Source organism: Tyto alba, unplaced genomic scaffold (assembly GCF_018691265.1).
Source record: "Tyto alba isolate M040663 unplaced genomic scaffold, T.alba_DEE_v4.0 Super-Scaffold_42, whole genome shotgun sequence".
Classification (NCBI taxonomy): Eukaryota; Metazoa; Chordata; class Aves; order Strigiformes; family Tytonidae; genus Tyto; species Tyto alba.
The window spans coordinates 19,191,051-19,217,096 of record NW_024881318.1 but is presented as its reverse complement, the minus strand read 5'-3'; the positions used below and the strand labels follow the sequence as shown (position 1 = coordinate 19,217,096).

The window sequence follows — 26,046 nt, the reverse complement described above, 5'->3', positions numbered from 1 at the left end:
AAGTAAACAAAAGTACAAAGTAAATTCATCTATATGACTCACATCCCTATCACAGCTTCCCAGGAATTGGATATGTAATTATCTATTTGCTCGGACACATACTTCAGGTGTTTATGTGATCTGAATAAATATTTGTGCTAAATTTCTATTACTGTGGAATTTGGTTAAGGCTCAGAGTCCACACACAGTATAATTATTCATGCCAGTTTTTCTCTTAAAGATACTATTACCAAGATCTTTTTTCAGTACAGTGTTTGGAAGTTGTTTGCATGTTGTTTTTTTGTCAATAGGAGTACTGAAACCTGGAAAAGATGGAAACATGGATAGGTTCACTGTTACAAACGGTTCAGGCATGAACTTACATATTTTGGCATATGTATACAGAATTTGGGCTCTTATGAGATGCCTGGTGTGCACTTCTAGGGAGCCAGTTATAGGCTTTCATAAATTATTTCTACTGCTTCTTTAAGAAGGCACTGCAAAACTAAACTATGTACATGATTTTTCATTTTATTCGTATTTCAAAATGGAGGGTATTCTTGGCACTCTTTCCTCTTACCCCTCTTTTTGGGGTCTTCCTACTACTACTTCTTATTTGCTTAAAAGTGAAGATGATGAAATATGGAAGTCTAATGTATGGAAATCAAAAGCTGCTGTTAGAGTTTTCAGATGCTCCTCTTCTTTTTTTTTTTTTTTTTTTTTAATACACAAGCAAATATAGGACCCATGAGACCAGTTCTGGAAGTTGGAAGCCTTTTAATGGGTTTACTGCTTCTTGCAGAGCTAATTTTATATACATGGCTTTTTAATTCTTTACAACAAAAATCTTCTCACAAACTTAATTTATTTATATCTTTGCATCAGAGGAGCACTCTTTCATCCTGCCCAAAGCCCAGTGTGCTACTGAGTGAAAGAAATGTCTGCACGTACTGTGACCATCTGTTGTATCTGATGGCCTGTTGTATCCGATGGCTTTTTAGTATTGGGACATTTTTGGCATCTTATTCTCCAAATAAATAATAAGAAATCTATCATTAGATGCCATAGTCTCCTGTAAATCAACAGCAGTCAAGATGTGATGGATGGAAATACAGTGGAAGGCATGGCATTTATGCAGTACCTTCAATGGACATATCCAAGAGTTGCTGTAATAGGTAGTTCTTGCAGTCAGTTTTGTCTGATTTGTGATCTTGTGAAGAATCTTTTAATACTTTTCAAGTTTTTTAGCATAGTAGTAATTGCTCATTAAACATTAAAATAAGTTTTCTAGGAGTTTAAAAGTTCATTCCCCTTTCAGTACACATTGCAGTTTTTAATCATTGCAGTAGGTTGAGTCTTTGCAGTTCAGGCCAAACCTAATTTACACTTAATTATGAGGGTGAAACTAGTATCTGTCTTAACACTCAAATAAATACTCAAAGAATTTTCCTCTTTTTAAACTCTGATATGCAGTACCTTACAAATGAAACTAAATACACTCTGCTTCAAATTATTTACATTTTTTATTATTTAAATTTTTACATGTAATGAAAACCAAAAGGTACAGAAGAAAGATGACAGAACATGAAATGAGATTTGTAGAAAACTCTTCAGCTGAAGAAGCACTATTGGGGAAGGGTAACATGGAAATACACAAATAATAAGAGCATGGAGAAGATGGATGCAGAATGGCTAGTCACTGCCTTATAAAAGAAGTAGGGGTAGCAAACTGAAATTAGCAATCAGCATGTTTAAAACAGCAAGAACCATTTTTCACAGCCAGCTAATGAAGTTGTGGATGATCGGCAGGATGATGCAGAAACTTAAAGAATTAAGTCTGTACGAAAGTGACTAAACTGTTTTATGAAGTTAAGTTCATCAGTGACAATTAAATAACATTGCCCAGAAGCAGTCTGTAGTTCAGGAAATCTATATGTCACAGCATGTCAGGAACCAGGAGGACATATCTGTGGGTGGTGACTCAATTTTTGCTCCATATGCTTAAGCCTCTGTGAGACACTTGGCAAACGGACCTTAAGTCTAATTCGTTACAGTATTTCTTAATGTATTTTTTGCCAGATTACTTTTTTGTAACCATAAAGAAAAATAATAGAGTGTAAGGTTGTTATTTAATCTCTAAACAGTCACTGGGCATCTTTGCCTAATCTGCTAAATACTGCCTAAGAGAAATAAAAGTCAAGTTCTTACCCCTATACCATCATTGACATGTTTTGCAAAACATAGTAGAGTAATGGCTGGTAATTGTTCCATGTTGTGAAATGAGTTGTCTACACCATTCAGAAAAATAGAATGGAAACTAGTTTTAAGCACTTGATTTGGACGTATCTGAAACTCGGAGCACTGAATTGAAGAGTCCTTTCTATCATTGTGAATAGTTTTGATTTGAATGTGTTGTGGAAGATTAAGGGCATTTTTGTTCTTTAACGACAGAATTTTTTTACTTAAAGCAGACTGAAACACCTTAAGGTTTTACATATCTACACAACAGTCTTTTCCTTTATCTGAACAAATCCCATATAAACTCAGATGGTAAAGATTCATGTGGTTCCATTTTGATTCCTATTCTGATAGTGCCCTGATGAATGTCTTCCAAAAGTCGCCTTTAATGCTAACTGGTAATACAATAATCTTCAACTCAAGTGTTATGAAGCTGGAATATATCAGTTCTGAGGGTCACAGGGGCCATTCAAGCTGTCACCTCTGCAAGTCCATCTATTTCAGTCTCAACTGGGTACCAAGAAGAGACACTTCATTTCATAAGGATGAAAAGTATACCTGATATGTTACTGAAGATAGTACAAACAGCACAGATTAATCTTGTCTCTTAAAGTGTGCAGGAAGGTCCTCAAGATAGACAAGGTATAGGTAGATCAGTTGAAAGTAACGCTATCTCAAGTCATTATTTTCATAACATGAGTGAGTGAGTTTCATCAGAGTAGTTGCCTTGATACCAGATACGGATCTTACCAGTAAAATTAAAATTAGAATGAAGAAATAATTATTTGCAGAAAAAGATAAATTCAGAAGCACGTGGATTGCTCATTTTGCTATCACTCAGGATTCAAACTGGCTGAAAGATGGTGCCTGGTTTATATTAAACCTTAAGGCAAACTGATGATTGTAAATGTTAAAAGTATTGCGTTCACATGGTTAAATGAGACATGTAATACTCTGAGAGTTTTGAAATGCATAACTGAAAATTGATAATTAGATAAAAAATAAAAGCATGTGATAATGGGAGAAATGTGCACTTAATGCTACCTCTGTAAAACGCCTACAAATACTGACTAAAAATGTAGTGATCCATCGCTTTTATATCCATTCAGAGCTCTTGCAGCTTGCATTCAACAGGATCTAAAGCCATTAGTGAATGCCTATTAAAAAAATTGAACGAAAAAAGAAAGAAAAAAAAAAAAAGTGGGGGGGGGAAGGAGGGGGAGGAGAAGGAAAAAACTCCAAAAACTCACCACCCAAACCTTACTTACCCAGCTTCAGGTCAGAAGCTATGTCTTCTCATTAGGTAATATTTTTCCTAGGATTTAGAGTAGCTGGCGTTTGATGCCCCAGAAAAGGAAGTGCCTTCAAGTAAATCTTATTTTCTGTATATACATTATTTTCTACAATATTTGCATGCTAATTTGTTCTGTCTAAAACAGATAATGTAACTTCTGTGTAACACTTCAGGATAAGCATATTGCACTCATCTCTTAGTCTGCTTCTGGGCTTTCTTGGAGAGATGGAGGGAATAGGAATTCAGTGTGGGTAAATAAACTGGATTTACTATTTTCAGAGCATGACTATGTACTTGAGCCCTGGGGATTTGAAATGCTTGTGTGTCTTGCACATACTGTTTGTGACAAAGTATAAAACAGAGAAATGTCATGCCTGCAATGCCTTTCCCTAATTTTTACCCTTTTATGTAACATCACTGAGGTCCCATGTATCTCTTATCCTCACATTGCAGCAGGAAAGACAAATTACTAAGCAGAAGTATGCAGAACTTCTAAACTCAGGAGCCCACTCAATACAGTGAGATTCTTATTAGTCATCTCCCTGTATGTGGGATTTAAATAGTAACTGTCCCAAATTGCCAAAGCTGTAATCTGCCATAGTGTGGTAGGATTTCTTGGGGATCAGGGTCATGCACTGATCCTACAGGGTTTGGACAGTCCAGGCTGGGTCTCTGAGCAGAAAACTGCCACGTGATAATCCTGCCCTTGAGGTCACCTGGAAGGGCAAGAATGAGGAAGTCAAGCTGGTGCTTCCTTCCTGTTGAATGCCTGGGTACACTAACCACAAAGTAGATTTAGTTTGTACACACGTGCTAACGATGCTGTCCTGTCACAGCACTCCCGGGGGCGGGATCAGTGCCTTTAGCCAACAGATTGTATAGCAAAGAGCGCGTGACCGTCTGGCTCTGTGTGTCTTGGCGCTATTCGGGCAAATAAAGGAGAACGACTTTCATCGCATCGGTGCTGGGTCGTCACTCTGGTCTCGCCCTTCTGTACGAGGTCCCTCCTACACCATAGAAGTTAATTCAAAGAATGTTCTGAGTACAATGAATGTTTCAGTAACAGTGCATGGCTACAGCTATGACTTTTATGTATGTATGTGAATTCTGAGTAAAATGTGTTCGTTTTGAAAATTAATATTTGTCTGTATATTTTTAAACACAGGGCAATGTCCATAAAATCTTGGAAAAGTGCAATTTACCACTTACTGGAAAACAATGTGTAAACCGCATCATTACAGAGAAGGTAAAGTACTTTTCTTGAATCCTTGCCAATGCTTTCCTCCACTAACCCTAAGAATGGACAGTCAGTAAAAGTAATGAAGCTTAGTAAAAAATAAGAATATATTTGGTACCTGTTGACAATGAAGGGCAAAGATTCCCTTGGAGTTCAGTCCCAGAGGTCTGGGGGCTCATATTTTTCCTCTTAAAACTTTCACCATTGATGTCTGGCATACTGGACTGTACTCATAGACACCTTCAGAACGAAGATGTCATGCATGAGAAGTATGCAAAGTGTGTATTTCCTTATTTTCCCAAAGTATTCCTGAAAATTCACTGTGTGGGATGCAAATCCTCAAATACAGCTGTCATCACAGCTCATTTTTTCCAGCAGAACAACAACTGTGTAGTGTGTATATGTCAGACAATTGGCATCTTCCTTGGTGAATACTACAGACTCTTTCAGAGAAGCACAACCAGTAGCTGTAGCAGGGATTTAGTTCTTTTGTCCTTACTTGATTCCATTTGTGAGGCAATTTACTCTCCAGTGCAAGTACATTTGAGCATCTGACATTGCTCGTGCTCAAAGTACATTAGTGGATCTTTTCAGCAAAGGATAAGTGACTTAAGGTTTTTGCTATAATCATACTCCTTTTATTATCAGTGTTTATGTTTTTAAGGGCTTAGAGTAGTCCTTCTGTGAGCCATCTATCATACTAAGTAGAATGCATCAAAGGTGCTGATGTAGAATTTGCTTTCTCCTGGTGGTATATTGCTACTGTAATTTAAAGGGGTTTCTTCCATAAAATAATGGAAAATAAATGGAAATGTGGAAGTTTTCCCAATCTTCTACTAACTGGTCACATACAAATGTAAAGTATAAAAAAATGATAGTGAACAAGGACTGATAGAAAATAAACAAGCAGAAATTTCTCTAAGAGTCACCACTTGCCAGATCTGATTGCTTGATTAGGAGATGACACAAATGTACAACAGTACTTAGACAGTGTTGCAAATTATGTTTCCACGCTAGCTTCCTAGTGTGTATGTTCCTTATGCCCAGCTTCTCTTTTAAGACTTAGAGGAGCTATCGTTTTTCAGTCCCATAAATCAGTCTCATGTGCCTAGAGGACAGATGAGCTTTAGTGCACTTGTTTTGAGTTTAAGACTTCACTTTCATTTCAAGTTCAATCGTCACTGGTCTTTTGTTACTGACTTTTTTTTTTTTTTAAGGAAAGTTACTATCGACTTTATGGTTTCCCTGGCAACTAGCTTGCAACTTGTGTATCTCCCTCTGGTAGGCACCATTAAAGTGCACATTGTTTTACAGGTGTTTTTATTTGATGTGCTTGTGAGCCTTGGAAGTGGAAAGCCTATCTTGTGAAGACATCAGAAAGAACAGTCTTTGCTCCTTCAGCCACTTCCTCACAGTCTTTCTATTAAAAATAAAAGAAATCTTGTCTTTCATTACTAGCTTCGGAAAATACCAAAATTTGCACTGGGTGTGCAATAACTGTTGGAGAAGCTTATAATCTGGTGAAGGTGATCAACCAGTCTGTACCTCTCTACTGGCCTTAAGATGAAATACAAGAATGAGGGAGACATTTCATCTTTCTGTTTTCCTTCATGATCTCTTGGTGAGCATTGTCTTGCAGCAAAGAACATCTTATCCTTTTCCTTTGGTGTTCCCAATTCTCACCAGACTGGAGCAAGAGGCATGGTCCTCATTTCATACAACGAAAAACAGTTGCATTTTTTTTCTACAAAAGTAACACATCCCATATTTTAGATCATTCAGGTACAAATAAATGTAGCAGAAGTCTTTACTGGTCAGTCAGAAAAGTGAAAAGTGAAACCAATTAATAATGGCATCTTTTGTTGCTGAGGGGATGCGACCTATTTCATCATATTGTTTTGTACAATCTTATGACTTACATCCTCATTTTCTGCTTTGATAATAAAAAATTGATTATGTGCTATTTGTACCTGACAGGCTGTGTTTGATGTGGACAAGAAGAAGGGATTGACCCTTGTGGAAATCTGGGAAGGACTGACAGTGGATGATGTCAAGAAAAGCACTGGCTGTGACTTCACAGTAAGTCATTTTACAAACTTAGTTAGTCTGGTGTCAGAGCAAGTATTTTCCACAAATACTTGTCACATGAAGACTTGCAGACACAGTAAGTTTCCTCCTTGTAGGTGAGGACTGGATAGTTTACCTGTGGGATTTGCAATGAAAATAAGAAAATAATTTAGGGCTAATCTAGTGTGACTATATTGGAAGCTTTAGAAGCTAGGAAAAACAGAGGAGATTGAGAAATGACTAAGAATAAAAGGACAATGTGGAGAGAGAGCTTTTATGATGCCTTGAAGAGGGGAGCTGATTCATACTTGAGAGGTGGATGAATATTTATTTTTCCGTTGTATAAGTTAGTTTACCTAACTCTCTGTTGCTAAGTTTTCATGGTATATTTAGTGAGTCTTCTCAATAGGGGTGACTACACGTGTCCCCTCTGTGTTACTAGTGCTAATCAATTAAATGCTTTACTGTTGATATCTTTGCTTTTTCATTCCCATTGCCTTGTACGAATGAAATTTATGCTCTGCATTAATCCAGAAGTCACTGCCCTTTAACCTGCACCTTCATTCAAGACTTATTAATGCTAACACAAAACTGGCTTATTAATGGAAAGCTGTAGTGCACTAGATTGTAGCTGATTGCATATATGTGGTTGATAACATACAGTTTCTTCATGGCCTTCTCCTACAAGCACATTACAAAATCTTTTCTTCTGTGTGTGAAGTCTTTTGAGTCAGGTCAGCTGTCCTTTGGTGAGGACAGCGAGTATGACGGTGTACAAATTCGGCTGTAACAATAGTTGGGGAATATTTGGTAATGAAGTGCAATTCTCTTCCTCTGCAGAGTTTCATGGCAGGGCTAGGGCACATAATTGAAAGATTGCATAGCAGTTAGTATGTGAAAGAGCTTCTTATTAAAGCTTTGAGCATGCTATTGGCAGTAAGTAAAACTTTCTGAGCAGTGAGCCTGTGGAATTTCATTCATTTCCTGTGCCCATAAGAGAGCATTTTTGATAACTAAATACGACAGTGTATATTTTTGTTGTGGAGTTTTAAATATTTTAAGCAAAGAACTGTTCACTTCTGAAAATACATTAATTTATCTGAGAAAAATTGTTTGGTTAAAGACGAGTGACCTGCAACTGCTGAGTGCAGGAAACTGCTAAAAAACCAATTTCCTTCATTATTAATTTTCCATGTAACATTTTATGGAAGCCATTATTATTTTTTAATTTACAGTTAGAACAACCTTCCATATTCAGTAATTCTGTGTGCAAAATAAATTATTCATTCCTTTTATGACTGATTTAGGAAAAAAAAATTAAATTTTTAAAAACTTTGATAATGTCAGGACCTCTTTTTCTTTGGCTGCTCAGCCTGTCAGACAGCTAGCATCCAAAATTAAAACATAAATATGACCTTGTAGATTTGTATCTATTGCAGTCAGTCACTTTATTTTGTTCTTGCATATTTAATTTGGGGATTAACTTAATGATGAATTTGAAGGTGTCATGTTTAGTAAACATTTGCATAGACTGAGACTACAGGAAGGGACTTTTGTTGCCAGGAGACACCAGTCCTTACGTGTTCCAAACCTGCTTGTTTGCAAGGAGTTCATTTCTGTTTGGTTCAAGTGACCAATATGTACGCATTTAATTGAGCACGTGTTACCCAAAGTAAAGTCCAGCAGCCTATGTTCAAGGCAGTGAAAGCAGAAGCAACCAAAGAATTCAGAGAAAGAGGTGATAATCTTAAAATGATGGGCTACAAGATTAAGCTTTACAGCAGCACAGTGGGTATGATAGGGAAAGACTACTAGGACCAAAGAAGAGACTAGCACTGTCCAATGTCCCTTAGTGCTTTCCTGTAAATGCTACAAAGGAGTGGTATAAATTTTGAATCTTTAGCATAGCCATAGTCTAGGTCTCTGAAATCTGTCTTGCTAGGATGAGGGTCTCTTCACAGGCACTATTTCCTTGTTCTCCTGAAGGCAAACTCCAGTGCAGCCTGCTTTGTACGGCTACCATGGTCATATGTGAAATCATGAGCTGCACTAAAGGAGCTGTGGGCATGAAAGATGTAGATGTTGCTTCATTTATGCACTTGCATATACCTATACTGAAGGCATGTGGCTTGCATAAATGTTTGCAAAGCATGTTCCTCTGCCAAGGTATGCATGGGGGTCAGTGTTACCTACTGATTTGTAGTTCCAAAAGCACCTGAAATCCCTGTAGCACTGCAGATGGGAAGCATGAACCACAGTGATTTGTTTATTAAACCTATGGCATGGAAGAGCACTAGCTTGGGTTTTTTTAAACTTCTTTAGAGGATGTTTCCAGGCCACAACAACCCGGTGGTCCTCTCATTGAGATCCTTATCAAAATTTCTTTTTACATCTCTGACAGCAAGATTGGGTCATTGTTGTGTAATACTGGACCCCTCACAGCCTGATTTTTGGATACCGCAAATACCTACGGCTTCTTCACTTAGTTTTGGAGTTCAGAATGTAGAGATTTGAGCGTTGCAATAGGCATTTGTTCAGAAAGCAGCGTCCTCGGTCCTTTTTTTCCACATTTCAAGACTGCCTTCAGGCATCTTTGCAAGAGTAACAATTGTGCTTGTGATTATTTATGTTCACTGAATGAGACATCTTGTTTATATCAGTGACAGGAACTTTAGTGGTATTGTGTTGCTACAGTAAAAGAGCAGGTCTTTTGCATCATATGTTTTGCTAGTTTGAAACAGACCTAATGGGTGGAAAATCAGGAGTTGACCCTTTTCTAGCAGCTTAATGCAGTGAATAGTCTGAACTAAAACAAATATCTCTCTAGGTTCATTACAAGTGAGATTTTAAGGGATGGCTGTACCTTATATGCAACTATCTCTTCCCGTGCAGACTACTCCTTTTTGGAGAGGAGAACTCTATAGTCTATATGGCTGTCTTTGAGACGCGTTTGGCTATACAGTCCCATTTTCACAGCCTGCTTACTTACTTGGAAAAACATCTCCTAAAGGACATTTGCAACAACAAAATATCAATGAAAATGTGATTTGGAGTCAACAATCTTCATTATACACTAGCATCATATCAAAAATAAACAATTCAGGCTTGATTTTACTGTGCTGTGAAGACAGAGTGTTGGTTTATCTTGTATGCTTAAATCATTTTTGCTGTAGGCTAGTTTATAGATCACCTTGGCAGGTAATCTGTTTGGGCTTGTAGTGGTTTATACCGTTGATGAGACCATCAGAGAACAGGCTGAGGGCCATACTTTCTCAGATATATTTAATTATTAAAATAATAATTCTGGTCTGCCTTGGTAAAAATTCCCTATCCTTCCCCCAACTTTTTTTAATGTAAAAGCTGAGTTTTACAAAATTATTTTAAAAGATAACATGGAGATTAGGAGAGGCAGAGAGGCATCTGCCAAGGAAATATCAGGTAGTTTAAAAAGAAATTGACTGTCCAAGTTCAAGCCAGCGAGTACAAAATAACAGAGTGGATAGTTTTATTTTCTGGAAGTACATCTTCCTTTGAGGAAACAGGCTGTTGCAGGATTGAGTCCATTTTTAAATGCATGTTGTGTTTTTCCCTGATCAATCACCCCCACTGCAAAAGTCATATTAGGAACAGATTTTTGTATAAAAGCTGATGGAATTGCGGTTTGCCCTTATCTGAAATTTCAAATAATTAGGACTTAATAAATGATAAGCAACTTTAATTATTTTAACAAATATGCTAACACTGGTTGTCTTTATTCTTTGAGGGGCTATTTTTACATTTTCGAACAATAACTTTCTTTTGTACACCTGTTAAGGTCATTTGAAGTTACTAGGAATCAACATCATTCAGAATCAGGCCTTTAAAGAACTGCTTGCTATAAGGAAACATAATGAAATAAGCATAGTGCTGTTTGTCTAGGTGAAAAAGGTAGTTTGGAGCTGGAAATCAGAGAGTCAACAAGCTTGAATTGCATGGAGTCCCTGAGGCCGTGTGTCCTCTCACCAGTTCAGGGACTGTGTACAGGACTACCCAGGCAAACCCCTCCCAGTACACCTACATGTTCAATGTTAGCAAAGTGTTTTGAAGCTTCCAAGATAAACTGTTCTTTCTGTAAGTGGAATAATATTAAGAATGTGTTGCTTAGGAGGTACTGTAAGAAGGTGTCAACTCTGTGGCTGTGTACTATAAAATAGTCTTCATTAAGCACGTTCAGCCCTTACCAAATGCTGTGCTTTTAGCACAGGATATTACCAAAATCACTGACTCTGCTGGGCTTTAAAGCAGTGGACTCAGGGGACTTTCTGCATTTCAGACTCAACTACTCCCTATTTTCCAAGCACAAACCATCTCTTTTGTCACATTAGCATTTTTCTGCTCATTTAATCACATTTTATTTAAAGCAAACAGTTGTATTTTGGTCTAGTTCTGAGTGATACTGAGCTCTCGCCACCTCAGTTATCATCAGCAGGCATTGTGACACTTCAGCTCTCATGAGGATCCAACTCTTTCTGAAGCAGATAGTGGTACACACAAACGCCAGCTGTTAGCATCAGATGTGCAGAAATTACATTTAACGTAATATGCTCATTCAAATGCAAAACACTTGAGATTTTGATGGCACCAAAATCTACAACATCAGAAAAACAATAATCACCTCCAGTAACTGCCTTTTGTCATTATTTGCAGAATACATATTTTAATGGTGCTATCTTTGTCCTCCAGTTTTTGCCTTTACTTCAGTGGAGCCAGCCCTGGGTGAGGCAGAAATAGGCCAAAATTAAGTGAGGCACGTAAGCACTTGGAGCCAGAAATTTTGAAGCATTTCTGGAAGTAGTCCAGGAATGCTGGTCCACTCAGAGAGTTTTTCCAGCTCCTCTACACTTGTGCTATTATATCTATTTATTATCCTAGTTCACACACAACTTTGAAAAATCAATGAACAGTTTCCATCCACTGGAAACGTTTCATTAGCATTTCATACAGTAAACACATTCTTCATGAACTAAGCTTTCCTTTGTGGCTATTCTCATAAGGTTATAAATGATGATATATAGTGGCTGGAGGAAGGATAACGTAGAAATCTAACTGGTACAGGAAATACAGCCTTGTAACTCAAAAAGGAAGAGGCTTTAATGTTTGGAACGGCCCTTATATAATTCTTTCATGCTTGTTCAGTACTGTTAAGTGAAAAAGATGGGATAAGGAGGCAGAAGGGGTGCAGTATGTGATGTTTCAGTGAGACACATTAATCAGCTAGGAGCCAGATTATCTGTGGAGCTGTTTTTTGTCCTGAACAAGATCACATGAGTTATTTTTGATCTTCATCCTGGGGCACCTAGCACCTATTTAAATAGGGCTGGGAACAGGAGATTTTAATTTAAAGATGCTTGGATCTTCTCTGGAGATCTTTTCCTCAGGGTGCTTGTGTAGAATTGCAGTCAGGGTTCAACCAAGTGTTAACCATTGCTACTCTTCAAAGCCTTCTCTGTATTTTTCCCATTTACACCTTCTGTCCTCATCTAGTTTCCTATTTAGGCTTACAGTGTTTTATTTTTGGCCTTATATCTTATAATATCACTAATTGATTTTTATAAGTATATGGAATTAAAACAGTAGAATACATAAATATGTCCTCACACAAAAATTAATGAGAATGGAAAAAGGAAAATTTAAATAAAAAGATAAAATTAGAACTGTGAAATTATATCATCATCAAACAAATCATCAAATCAAATATATACATATACTACTGTCATGGTTTAAACCTGGCTCGCAGCCAAACACCATGCAGCCGCTCACTAACCTTATCCCACCTGGGGGACAGGGGAGAGAATTGAAGGGGTAAAGGTAGGGAGACTCATAGATTGAGATAAAAACAGTTTAATAATTAAAATAAAATAAAATAAAATAAAATAAAATAAAATAAAATAAAATAAAATAAAATAAAATAAAATAAAATAAAATAAAATAAAATAAAATAATAGAAAGTACAAGCAGGTAATGCACAATGCGATTGCTCACCACCCACCAACAGAAGCCCAGCTACTGGTCCCGGAAAAGCCAGGATCCTGAAACTGCAATACTGGAAGCGAGAAAGAACCCCCCCACTTCCTGGCCACCCCACCTCTATATACTGAGCATGACGTTACATGATATGGAATATTTCATTGGCCAGTTTGGGTCCGGTGCTCTGGCCGTGCTCCCTCCCAGATTCTTGTGCACCTGCACACGGGCAGGACACGGGGAGGTGGAAAGTCCTTGAAATCTCAGCAACAGCTGGAAATACCAGTGTGTTACCAGCATTCTTCTTGTACTGAATCCCATACTGAATCCAAAGCCCAGCACTAGTGTCACTACTGAGAAGAACAGTTAACTCTATTGCAGCTAAAACCAGGACAACTATGTGTACAGTATGTGTATAATATATGTATAGATTTGATTGTATATGCCCTGCTAATGCCCGTTCCAAAACTCAGTTAACTACCTCAGCACAGACCTGGCACTGACAGGCAGCATCTTATCTCCTGATGGGTGGGAAAGAAAAGCAGAATGAATTTGGCTATTGAGCAAAGAAGGGAAATCATCAGTTTAAGATTCTTTGGCATGCTTTGTCGCCTCTACATCCTTCAGTGTACTGATGTGTGAATGCAAGTGGATTAGAAGGCGATGGCTGAAGCTGTTGCCCATCTGCAGCTATCTCTCCTGTTGCTGTTCATGGCAAGTGCAGCCACACTGTACAAAAGCTATGACCATTTACCAGCTGATGTATTAACTACAACATGGCCTATTTTTGAGTTCTGTTCATGTGCCATCTTGTATGGTGTATAATCGAGGAGCTGCTTCACTTGAGTTCAGCTATCCCTTCTGGTGGCATCAGAAGTCATCTGAGAAGACCATGCAGTTAGCAGAGGCAAGTACAGCTTCAGCTGTCTAAGTTTAATCTGCATGCATTGTTAAGTCAATAACCTAACTAAAAATAAATGAAGTTTAGAGGTGGGATACTAGCACCACACGTCTTGTATTCCTGCATCAGAAGATTTAGTTGTGGGAGTGTTCCTCTCTGAAATACTGCAAAAATACCAATTCAAATAAAAACAATGTCTCTAGTCTTCAGTGGCACATAACTGAGAGAGGTGGAAGTGAATGGTGGGTTGTGCTGATATATCTGTATGCCAACTGTTGTGTTTTTTCCCTCCTTTTTGCTAGGTTTCGACAAAACTAATACCTATGAGGCAGATTTAAACGTGAAATACAGGCTGGGCTTAACTTACCAGAAGGCTTCTTTCCAGATGAAGCCCAGTGAAGAGAAATCGATGACTGTTTTGCAATTTTCCTTCTCTTTTTTTTTTTTTTTTTTTTTAAGGGCTTTATAAGTAGTTTCCAGATAGTTAAACTCAGTCAATGACTATCAGAGTAAATTGCATTTTACTTTCATAACATTACCAATTTTAGTGGAAGGGTGAATTTATTCCCTAAATTGTGAATAATGTTATACTATAATGTTAATGAACACTGTCAAAAAAATGCCTTGTAATCTGTCTGCCAAATACATCTTTTGCACAGATTCAGAAAATGACCATGCAAGACTTACAATTACCCATGCTTTTCCTGGTGTCGTTAAATTTACAAATCACTCCATTGCTCTGAAACTACAGCACTTATCATGTCCATTCTGCTGTAAACGTATGGGGTATTTTTCAGGAGCGGTTTATAGCAAATGTACGCAGCTGCAGAGTCAGGAATACGGACTTCTCTTTTCCTGAGCCTTTTAATGAATCTGTGACAAAACTGTACCAGTGGAAATAACTGTGTCCTTAGCTCTGAATGTATCTCCTCTTGCCATGGTGTGTGGGTGTGTGTTGGCATTAAGAAGCGTATACCTCCCAAAGTCCAAATCTGACCCCTTCTGTTAATTCATGCAAACTTGACTTGGGCTGGTATGAAGGAGGAAGATCAAAAAGTCTCTGTCCCCATGCAGACAGCTGGTAGCTGCACAGTTGTCCCACATGAACTGCTTTTATTCTCCAGCTACAATCCTTCCATCCAGCCCATATTCAAAGGCAAATGATTGTTTCTGGAGTGAGGTCTGTCCTTCCAGTGTTAACACAGAGAAACAGGGGAGGGAATGTTGTGGGTACTTGGAAGATTTCTTCTGAAAGGAATACAGTTGGTTAAAGGTAAAAGCCATAAGTTTGCACCATTTGCTCATCAAGGCTTCGGCAAAAACTAGAGTTTGGAACCCAAACTCATACCTAGAATGAACGCCATGAGACAATCAAAAAGTCCTTCTCTCATAGTGGTTCTGCTATTTGATAAAGATCTTCCTGTCCCTGTTATTAATTACAAAATTACTGTTATTTTTGCAAATAGGTAACATGACAGCATTGGATCTGACATCCCAAATCAGCACCATATGCCTTTACTATACAGAGCATGAATTGACTGGAAATCCGCATCTGCTAAAATACAGTGTTCTCTCCAAGTATAATGGTTTCTGTCATTCATAGAAATAGGAACATGTAAAACACTTCGGTTAAAATAATTCCTGACATCGGGACTGGAGCAGATTATGTGGCTAAAAAACATGTAAAATGTAGATGCATAAACAAACATATATATATGTGTGTGTATATATATATACATATATATATATGCCTATCATATATGTAGTAAGCAGTGTTGGGATATGGTATAGAAGGGCATTCTAATACTGGATGGATGAGGTATTCACTATAGTCAGTGTGTGTTGTGGAAGGAATGTAATGCATTTCTAGGGAACCATATAGGAAATTCCCGCAATATTTAGCTCCTGAACTAGCCTTTATACTGCATTTCTCCTTTCTAAAATAAGAAATGCTTCTCTTTCATGGGTCAGTTATAAAATTTGTCTTGATCCACACAGGGGTTTTATAGTGGTAAAACTGTTTGATTAGAGATTATTTTGTTTAGTTGCATTTACTCTAAACAATTCTTTGATAATGTCTTGTCAATACCTTCTTCCCACAAAGGAAAAAAGAAAATCCCTTTATGCTAGTAGAAAAGTACTCGCATAATACTAAATTGAATGACTTGACTTTGTGTGTGATAATTGGTGGTAGGCCGTTGTGTAGCCTGAATGTGTAGGCAAGGTCTGATCTTGAGTCTGGGGGAAGGACAGATGTTGCACAAAGGCTAGTGCTAATTTCATGATTAAACATATACAGGCAATTTGGTTGATAGGTAATATGCATCCAAGACTTGAAACTACATTGATGAAAGTGATATTTTAACCCAAGATTAGCACAAGTTAGTTTTTACCTAGCTTTAGTTTTTGCCTGTTTTCTCCATTTAGGTGTATTCCCTAAGTTACTCACTCATTCCAGACAAGTTACTTTCGTAAAGTTTGGCCATTTCTGTTGCTGTGGGGGTGGACTGAAGTTCTGCTCACAGAGGTTTTGCTGATTAAAAGTCTCTATATAACGAAAGTTGACTCTCTTTTAGCACAAAATGAAAGTTTTGATTTTGGATAGAGCAGCCCAGAGACCTCTTCCCTACCCCATAAAGACACTTCAGTGACAATTCTGACCCTTATGGTGCTGTACACAGCAAAAGGTGCCTATCTTTGCCTTCAGGGCCAACGATGGGTGAACAGCTACTCTGAGGGGATGGGTGTGATCTCTGAAGGTATCTTGTTCATCATCACTCAGAGCTCTCGTAAAGAGTAGCCAGAATGGATGCTGTTTTTCGGGGAGGAGTATAAAAACTAAAACAGGGGAGGGGAGTTACTATTAACTTACAGAGAAAAAAAATAAATATATTTAAATAGCTGGGGAAGTCTTAAACAAATCTATAAATGAAACGTTTATCTGTTGCAATTACCTATGCTACATTAGTCGTAGGTCTGATTAGTTAATTACAGCGAACATTTGTTGACATATATAAAGTACAGGAGGAGTGTCTGAGGGCAGCATCAGGTGTATGCTGTTTCTGCCATAGAACTATGCTTTGCTGGCATACGCACAGAAGCCATTGTTGTCATTAGCGTAAGGCTATAAAAAGACTAATGACCTGATAACGTCTGGGAGCAGCACCTTGGTTTCAGAAGCAAAGAATTAGAAGCCAAGCGCTCCTGAGTTTCAGCTTTTCCAATTTTCCATTTACTGTTTTGAGTTATGTCATTTGTGCTCTCTGCCTTGTCTCCTGTTGCAGGAAAAGGAGATGTTTTTCTTCCTACCTCACAGGGATGTTGTGAGGAATAACCAGCTAAAGTCTGTGCAACAGGTTATTTTTTTGTCTTCAGATTGGGGATCACACTTCATCAAGAGTGTGGAAGATTACTTGAAGACTGTCATACATGCTGGATATTTGAGTTCTGTGTCTTCTCTTATTTGTATCAGTGTTAATGCAAGAGAGCAAAAGTTAATATGGTGCTGAAAACTGGGGAAGAAAGGAGAACAGGCTCTCTCTGTATACAACAGTGGTGCAAAGATCTGTATGTCACACTTGAATATTTTTATCTTGAGGACAGTATATTGTGGTAGAATATTGGTATTGTTATGAAAACATCACAAGTCCGCACAAGCTAATTGCAACAAGCTGTGACTCTGCTTTTTTAATTGATATGTAAAGTAGGATTAGAAATTAAAGCACTCCCTCTTTGTGGACACAAGCGTGGTTCACAGGTAAGGTATACTCTGAGCACTAGTTGCAGTGATCAGTGTTACAGGGATGAGAGCTTCTCGTTCCTCTTCGGTGGTTGGTGGTATGAATGAAGTTTTATTGGGACGTCACTGAGATCAGCTCCTGCTTGACAGCACTTTGCAAGACAAGGACAGTTGATGCGCTTTGTCCTGAAGAAGATGATGATTCTACTGTATTATCATATTGGACTTATTTCACTTTATATTTAATTGACTTTTGTCCCTGAAAAAGCAAAAAAATGAAATCTTACAGAAACTGTAGTTGTACTTTAAGCTCCGCAAACTAAATATCAAGGTCCTTCTGTGTATTTGCAAAACAATCAATAAAGTTAAGACTAAAAATCTCAGGTTTCGTCTATTATTACCTTTTTCCATAGTGTCCTGTTCTGCCATTAGGAGCAGTAAAAGATTAGCTCATGTTCACACCAGCATGTCACACCTCAGCACACACATAGAACTCAAGGCCTTGGCTGAAGGTGGAAGGATTTGATAAACAGAAATAATGAAGCTTGAAACTCAGCGAACAGCTGGATTCTCCATGTTCTCTCTTCTCACTGCTCTCTGTTGGGTCAATCTCAAACATAACTATCACATTAATTTTCATAATTACTTGGTTTTCAGTCAAGTCAAATAATAGACTACATACATAGTCCTTAGATAAGTGATTTTTTACCTTTTGATTAAAACTGCTGTAGAAGTGATAGCATTTGAGATATTAATCATTGGTGTTAGTGTGTGGCTACAGTTTGAAAATAGTACTAGATGACACATGAAGACAAATTCCATTAACTACCTGGTGAATGATAAAGTAGATGATTGAAAAGTGATGAAAATGCTTCTATGTGGATGGCAGGGTCATCCTTCCATACGTGTCACAAGGTCATGAGTAAATATGTCATGGTATCATTTTATCTTCAATATCATTGTGAAGCAGGTTGATAAATGTGAAGAGGAATGTTTAGCCTCTGAAAAAAGACCTTGATGATTCACTCTGGAATTAAACTCTTCAGTAATTTATATGCGTGGTCAAAATCCAAGTCTGTCACCCCTGTGAAGGGAGGTACAAGGTAAGTGCCAAAGCCACTGAGACAATACACCATTCTTGCAGCTCTAAAATCCACTCACACAAATGTAGAAGGTGAAGTTTTCCTCTGACGAGAGGAGAAAGTTGGTTACAGGCATATGTGAGCAGTTTTGTGGTATCTTGTATATCTTATGTTGATGCCTAAGTTACACTATCCCATTGTTTATTTGATACACTGCAGTGTTATGAGCCCCTCTTCTGCCCGTATCCATCTGCTGCTATAAACCATGGTCTTGGTTCTGGCTGCACATACACCGCAGTATGTGTGGCAGTTTTTAATGGAACAACTTCAGGGGACACCTTGGTAGGCAGGGGTGGGTGTTTGAAGAAATTCCTTTCCTGAATGTATTTACAAACCATCAGGTCTTTGAGGCTTTGGCAAAGGTGAAAGTAGCTATTGTGTTTGTGTTGCAAAAATTTAGTGTGCCTGATTCACATATTTGTGTACATACTAAGAAGAAGTGATAGCATTGAAGAAATTCTTGCCTTCAAGGCCAGTGCATTCTCCATCTGTCCCATGGTATGTAGATTTTGTTTATTGTATATTATTATTGTAATGGCTTGCAAAAGCAAGTAGAATATTACTTATTTGTGGGAGCAGTAGAGTCTGAAACTAGAGTTTCTATTTCCATGCTCTTAAAACTGTCCCCTAAACATGCAATCCAGAGAAAAATTTGTATAAAGCTGCAACATGTGCTTAGACTGCGACTGCTGCTTTCTGACATTGCCAGTGCTGCTGTTGCACAGGGTGAGAAGTGCTGCCCGTGGTGCAGTGCAAATCATCACCTTTGTCACAAGCCTGTGCCCATGTGGGATTCACAAGCTGGAGTCCACCTACTTGACTGCTGAGGGGTCTTAGCAAGTATGTAGGTTTGTGTAGTTTTCAACACAGAAGTGGCACGGCCCCACCTTCTTTAAAAAGTGGTGATGACGCTTCTTTGCCTGTATTAACTCAGCAAGGAGAGTGTTCGTGAAGGTTCGGTTCATAGCTCTGTCTAGGAAGATTCAAAGCGCATCTCCTTGTCCCAGGAAAGCACCTGACCCGCCACGCTGTGGGGTGAGCTGGGTGAAAACGCTGTTTCGGGGGAGATCCAAAAGGATCACGAGGGCCACAAGGCTGTGAGTAAAGAAGTCAAGAAAGAGCAGAAGATTGTCAGGTAGCGTGTAAATCATTCACCCATCAGTGGCGAGCCCTGAGTTATCCTTTGAAGAATGGCTTTTGTTTTATTAACATGGGCTTTAAACTGTGTAGGCAACTCCCCCTCCTTTCTGGCTCCCCTGCATGTAGTCACCACCTGCATTAAGCCAGGTGTTTCAGGACAAGCGCAGAACAAAAACATGAAGAACATAGGGAAAACATGATACAAGAAGCACAAAAACTGCAGCTAGGAGGAGAATCATCTTGCATAATCTGAGCAAAAACAACATGAAAAAGAAACTTGTATGTTACCCAAAAAAAGAAGGGCAAGGCATAGAAGAAGCACATTTGTAGCACCTACGGAAAGTATACATTAATTCTAGGACAAATTCAGTCTTGCTGGTTAGGCAGCGAATGAATAAAGACCATAAGTTGGATCTGATGCCCATATCCTGCAAAACAGTGCTTGCCCCACCCCTTTAGTAGAAAATCTGGCTGTATGAGCAACTAATGCTTTCTCTCAGATCTGTCCAAGAATAAAGAAAGTTCTATGAAGCTATAGCAAGCAAAGGTGTCTTGTCCAATAAATATCCCTGAAAAAAATGAACTTTATAATCAGGCATTCTGGCTTGCTAGTCATTGCTGTCTAGTTACACCTTGTATTTGCTCCAGTAAAATCCATCAGCTGTGCTTGCCTCCTCCTGGCACCCTTCTAATCCTAAAGGAGTAGCTCCCTTTGCCCAAGGAAGACTGCTCAAAAAAAAAAAGCAGTCTTCCTGCTTGCCTGGGCTCATTCTTTGGTGAAGGCAAGAAGGTAGAAGCATGTGTCCATGTGTCAGCTGAGCCATGGCAGCAGGGGAACCAAGACCAGAAGAGCAGAACTGGTGTGCGCTGTACTCAGGTGGTTGGCTGCAGGGGGTCACTGCTTGCTCTGGCAGTGGCTGTGACAGACAGCATGGGCAGAGGTTGTGCTGGGGAACAGCACGGTTGCAGAGCTACTGCTGAGCATCAGCATATCTGATTTGCTGGCCTGTTTCTAACGCACTGCTACTCATGCACCTCCCACTGTGAGAAAAAAAAAAAAAAAAAAAGATGCCTGGTATATTCAGTTCATCTATCTGTTTTTAATTTCATTTCAATGTGGAGATCACTTGGATGCTTGTGTTTGAAAAATAAAAATGATGCATTCCTGTGAAGTTAATGCATCTCAGTGAAGGAGGTAGTAGCAAGGTGTGTGTTGGCCTCTTCACAAGTAACAACTGACTGGACAAGAGGAAATGGCCTCGAGTTGCACCAGAGTAGGTTGGCTATTAGGAAAAATTTCTTCACCGAAAGGGCTATCAAGCATTATAACAGGCTGCCCAGGGAAGTGGTTGAGTCACCATGAGATGTTTAAAAGATGTGTGAATGTGGTACTTCAGGACATGGTTTAGTGGTGGACTGGGTAGTGTTAGGTTTAGGGTTGGACCTGTTGATCTTAAAACTCTTTTCCGACCTAAATGATGTTGTGATTCTGTGAACAGCTGGGGGCTGGCTAGCCCAAGCCCTGGGCATACTCCTGGCTGCAACACCCACCAGGGCGAGGAGGGAGACATCAGGCTTGGACACAGCTCTCCTCAGATCCTGCATGCTTGTTGTATGGGCCATGCTTACAGCGGTGGTGGACAGGCTGTACCACCACATCTCTGTGCCCTGGCTGAGAATGGCTCAGGGCTTCTCTGGAGCAAAAGGCAGGGCTGAGATCTGGAGATGAAGTGGCACAAAACCACTGATCTGACCTGCACGGCAGAACCGGTGCTGAAACTTCCAGTTCCATGAAGAGATGCCTGTAGTATTGCTGATACTTCCTTCTTCTTTGGGTTTACACACCAGGATTTGCTGATTCTCTGCTGCTATATCGATGATAGTGACATTTTCAGGTTCTCAGGCAACCTCCAGCCTGGGGGAAAAAAAAAGAATTAAAAAAAGCCAACTGCATAAATCTGTTAGCAATAAAACTGAAGGATGGTGAAATTAGTCTGCAACAGCATATCCATGTTCTCATCAAGAGCAATTCAGCATTTTTAGGACATGTTAACTGCTGCAGTGAGGAGAAGAGACTGTAGATCAATATAAAGTAAACCACAGCCTCGCAAAATGCCATTTATAATTTCCAAAGTACTTTCCTGCAGCAGGAAAGTCATTATTGGTACTTTGGCGGGTCAATAGTTACAAAGAAAACATCACAGACCAGTTTGGTTGTGGAGTTGCAAAGCTCGTCCAGTTGGAAAAAATCTCCATATGTTAACAAGGACGAAAACCTGGAGGTAATCTATATTGTCACAGAGAAACAGTGAGAATCACTGGTGGTTTCACTTCAAAAGTGGGAGAGGTCATTGCTGGTAATTATCCAAATCACCACTGTTGTATGTCTCTACCTAACAAGCTGTTTGACCCTTTGCAAAACAATCCCTGTGAGAACATACCAACCTGAGAGCTTGTTTCTATGGGGATTTTAATTGTGCAGCAGATTATTTTCAGGGTGGAGCTGAAAGGGCTAGAGGGACCAGGGAGCAGTAAATGTAAGCGGGGTGCAGCAGACGGGGAGCTCGCAGGCAAACAGCCCCCCGCCTCACATCGTGGCACCACGGGCCTGGGTGCCCCAAACCCACCCACAGGTCACTGCTCGTGGCTGTTGATTTGGATGGGATCCTCTCTTGCATGATCCCTACAGGCACATGTTTAGTTTAAGCATATCTTCAAATCTAATCAGATTTAAGCCTGCGTTTGGGGACCTCTGGCAGCACGGGCTGAGGGCCAGGGGAAGGCAGATGACAGTTATCCCGACCTGAAAGGGCTTTTTGGCCCCAGCAAAGCGTGAGCAGGCAGGATCTGCCAGAGGCCTGGGCATTTTTTTTCAGTGTGTGCAGGGCATGCTGCTATCCTTGGGGCAGAGCAAGTGATGGTGCGACGGGGGAGCTGCCCTGTGCTGTTAGTGTCCATCCCAAAGCCTGGCTGGTGCTGTGCAGGGCTGCCTGAAAAGGGGAGGCACTTCAGCCTGTTTTGCAGAGATGTTGCATCTTTTCCCTGAGATGCTGAGTGCTGAACCCTGGCTTGGATGGGGCGCATCTGAAGGCTATCATACAGAACAATTCTTCTAACATGATAAATTTTGGCAGGAGCCAACGGTTTTACCCCAAAGGAAGACCAGTTCTTAGTACAAGACATTCGGCATGATGCTCCATCTGGGACGGGCATGTTGGGGCATTTGTGTGGAGGTCGTCCAGCACAGTTTTAGCTAGTCAAGCATTAACTACTAAACATGCATTAATTTACTGAGATTGTTGCCTAAGGATCCCAGGATAACTGCTCCCAGGAGTGGGACAACATTGAGTCACAGTAAATGTTTTAAGTCTGTGACTTTCAAGTATTGAGACAGGTTGCACTAAAATCTATAAATAATATAATAATAATATAATCCAACAACTATATTTAATTTGAGAGTTCCTGTAAAAGTCTGGTAGAGTGCAGGAGAAGAGCTTTCCCATGACTTTCATGCACTCAAAACTTCATACATTCACACAGTTATTCACTGTTTAGGAGGACTTGGGCATATCAAACCCAGCAGCAGCCAATCATCTGCATAATTACTGGGGGCCAGATAAGAGGAAAATTCTAATTCTACCACTCCTATTGACAGATGAAGCCTTTGACAATAAAAATGAGTACAGCTTGAGTCTCACTAGTTATTTGAGCCTTTAAGGTAGAAAATGAAAAAAAGGTAATTGGGTTTGCTGAATAAATCAGTACGGTCATCGCTGCTGAGGAATGTGGTCACCTGTATTACGGCAGGAGGCAGAGGTCGGTGCCCTGTGCCCAGGCACTGTTCAATCACCCTGTTGAGCGATGGGGGGGGCTGCAAAGACGTCTGGAAATAGTGTGCTTGGCACATCCTCACCCACAGAGGGGTAATATCCAAATGGGCTGAAGTGAAACAGTCAATTCTTGGATGGTTTCTGCCACAAAAGCTCAGGACTGCAGAGAAGGAAAGCTGCTGTGTTCTCTTAGGTGTATTAATTTGGCAGTGTAAAATGAGCATTAATTCCTCTCCAAAGCACAGTTTGCTGGGGTGGTGTGGGCCCTGGGGTTTTGCTGCTGCCCCTGGCTGCCAGGGTCTCCGCAGCAGGGAGCCAGCCCACTCCCATCAGCCCATTTCTGCCAGTTTTGTTGCCATAACTGTTTTTTTAAGGCATCACAAAACAATGGAGGTCTCTAAGCATGAAATGGAGCCATGGCAGAGATATTCAAAGCAGAGGGCTCTTACTATTCGAGTGGTTCAAAGCAAGAGTGCAGAGATATTTGCTTATCCCAGTAAACAAAAAAATCCCTACAGCTGAGAGCCTTCTCCAGAAAGCACAGGCAGAGTTGGCTCTCCCATGCCATTCCCCCACAGTTTTTCCTCCCTCTCAGTCACATACAAACACAACATTTGTTTTTTCATCCTTTGCCCTGTCTGGAAAAACAAAAAAAGTTTTCTTCTTTTTTCTTTGAAGAACAGATAAATATTTTTTTGTTACCTTTTATTTCACAGAAGCTGACAGGACAATCTCAGGATCCTTATCACATGTGCATCTGTATGAGTGTAAGATAAAGGGTGAGAAGATGGCAGTCAAACGTTACAATGATACTAAGTGGCATGGGGCTAGAAACGCTGCGGTTTAAGGTTAATTTAAAATCACTTTGGCCAGGTCACTGTCTTGTTTCCAGTCCCGGAAAAGGACTGTGCCATATTATGAGCCATAAGTGCCTGAAAATCCTGTGGTTTGCTGTTGAAGCCACTTAAAATGAGGAAACAGTGAGGCAGCAGGCAAATATTCAACTTTCAGAGCCTCAGAGCTTTTTAGATAGCCAAAGAGCATAAAGTTTGCCAATCAGTATTTTGGACGATGCTAGAGCTGGCAGAGCATGTGAAGTGCTGGCAGGGCAAGATCTGGTTTCAGTAGTGGAGATGTGTGTTACTTCCCACAGATTATTTTTGGGCAGGTGAAAGTAATTATTTCTGATTACAAAACAGGGAATGTGTGTGAGGCCAGGGCTGAGGGTACTGGTGTGAGCCCGAGGCTGCTGCTGCCCTTGGGGCAGCTGAGCCTGCAGGCAGGGACCTGCTGGGGCCTGGGGTGAGGATGCTCTTCGTGTGCTCAGTCAGGGCTTTGGCTCTTAATCAGACTCTGGAATAGTCCCCAGGGGATCTTGGTACACTAAAAAACAATGGACAGTGTGAGAATATCCAGAAGAAACAGCTCATTTTAAAATTCAGATGAAGTTTTGGAGAGGAGCAGTTGCCATACTCCCAAGGCCACAAGAATGGTTTGTTCATTACCTGTGGCTGGAAGAAGTCTTGTGAAACTTGTTTCAAAGGAAATTTTTGGCCAATGGTGGTAGTTTTCCTGTTACCAGAAAAGTTACTTCTTTCACCTCCTATCTAACAGCATCATTAAAAGTTCATCCTCTCACTTAGCCTTCACTTCAGCTCTTCATGAGCTTAGAGTAGGTTTGACCATCTGTATATTCCCCCTATTAAATGTACTTTTCATAATAAACTATACAGTAATTCTCACAGGAGTGGCAGGTCTGGCAGAGTAACAGTTCATTCCGATGCAACCATTCTTCTGATGAGAGTAAACCTGCTCCAAGAGAGCAGCCAAGAGGGACGGTTCAGCCTTCACCCCTGTCCCTACAACAGGCTCATTTCTCTGATGATTACGGCAAAAGGGACTTACAGGATAGCATTTTTTAAGACAACTTCCCAGGCTGGTCATAATAGAAGTCCTCAAGTGACCCTGGAAAAGGATAAGGATATTACATGCCTATTTCTTGAGACTTATCATGCAGCAAAGAGTATTGCAGGGCCAGAAGGAAGATCTGCATGAAACACAGGAAGAGGCACGTGTTCCTGAATGATCAGCAAGGAGGGTTTCTCACAGAGAAGGGATCTGCTCTGCCTCAAGATAACATGAGAGGGAAGCGCTCTAGTGTGTCAAACCAAGACTGCTCTCAGCAGGAAATGTAAAAAATTCCTGATTTTTTCCTTTATCACAGCCAAAAGCCTTTAGCCCTGCTGAAGTTGCATTGCCTGATTTTGCGCACCAACCCGCCCCAGCCAAGCCTGGAGCCCCTCTGCCCTGGGGTCTCGTGCCTCTCCAGCACACGCTTCAGCAACAAAGAAACACTCCCCAGGGGAAACCGCAACCCTGGTAAAAGCCTGGGAACAAGTATTGAAGGCAAATGAATGGGATTTCAGAATAATTTTTTCCTTTTAGTGAGGGGTCACTGGAGCAGTTGAGCACCCTC

At 40.0% G+C, this 26,046-nt stretch overlaps 1 protein-coding gene across 1 annotated transcript in view; it reads left to right on the top strand.

Annotated features, from left to right (window-relative positions):
* The window catches only part of OXCT1 (3-oxoacid CoA-transferase 1), a 97,655-nt gene extending 79,819 nt beyond the window's left edge, over positions 1–17,836 (top strand). The window contains exons 15-17 of the mRNA XM_042804675.1: positions 4,677–4,757; positions 6,726–6,827; positions 14,022–17,836. Coding sequence (XP_042660609.1) covers positions 4,677–4,757; positions 6,726–6,827; positions 14,022–14,057 — 219 coding nt within the window. The 3' untranslated portion in view covers positions 14,058–17,836. The remainder of the gene's footprint in view (positions 1–4,676; positions 4,758–6,725; positions 6,828–14,021) is intronic.
* Positions 17,837–26,046: the final 8,210 nt, after the last annotated feature.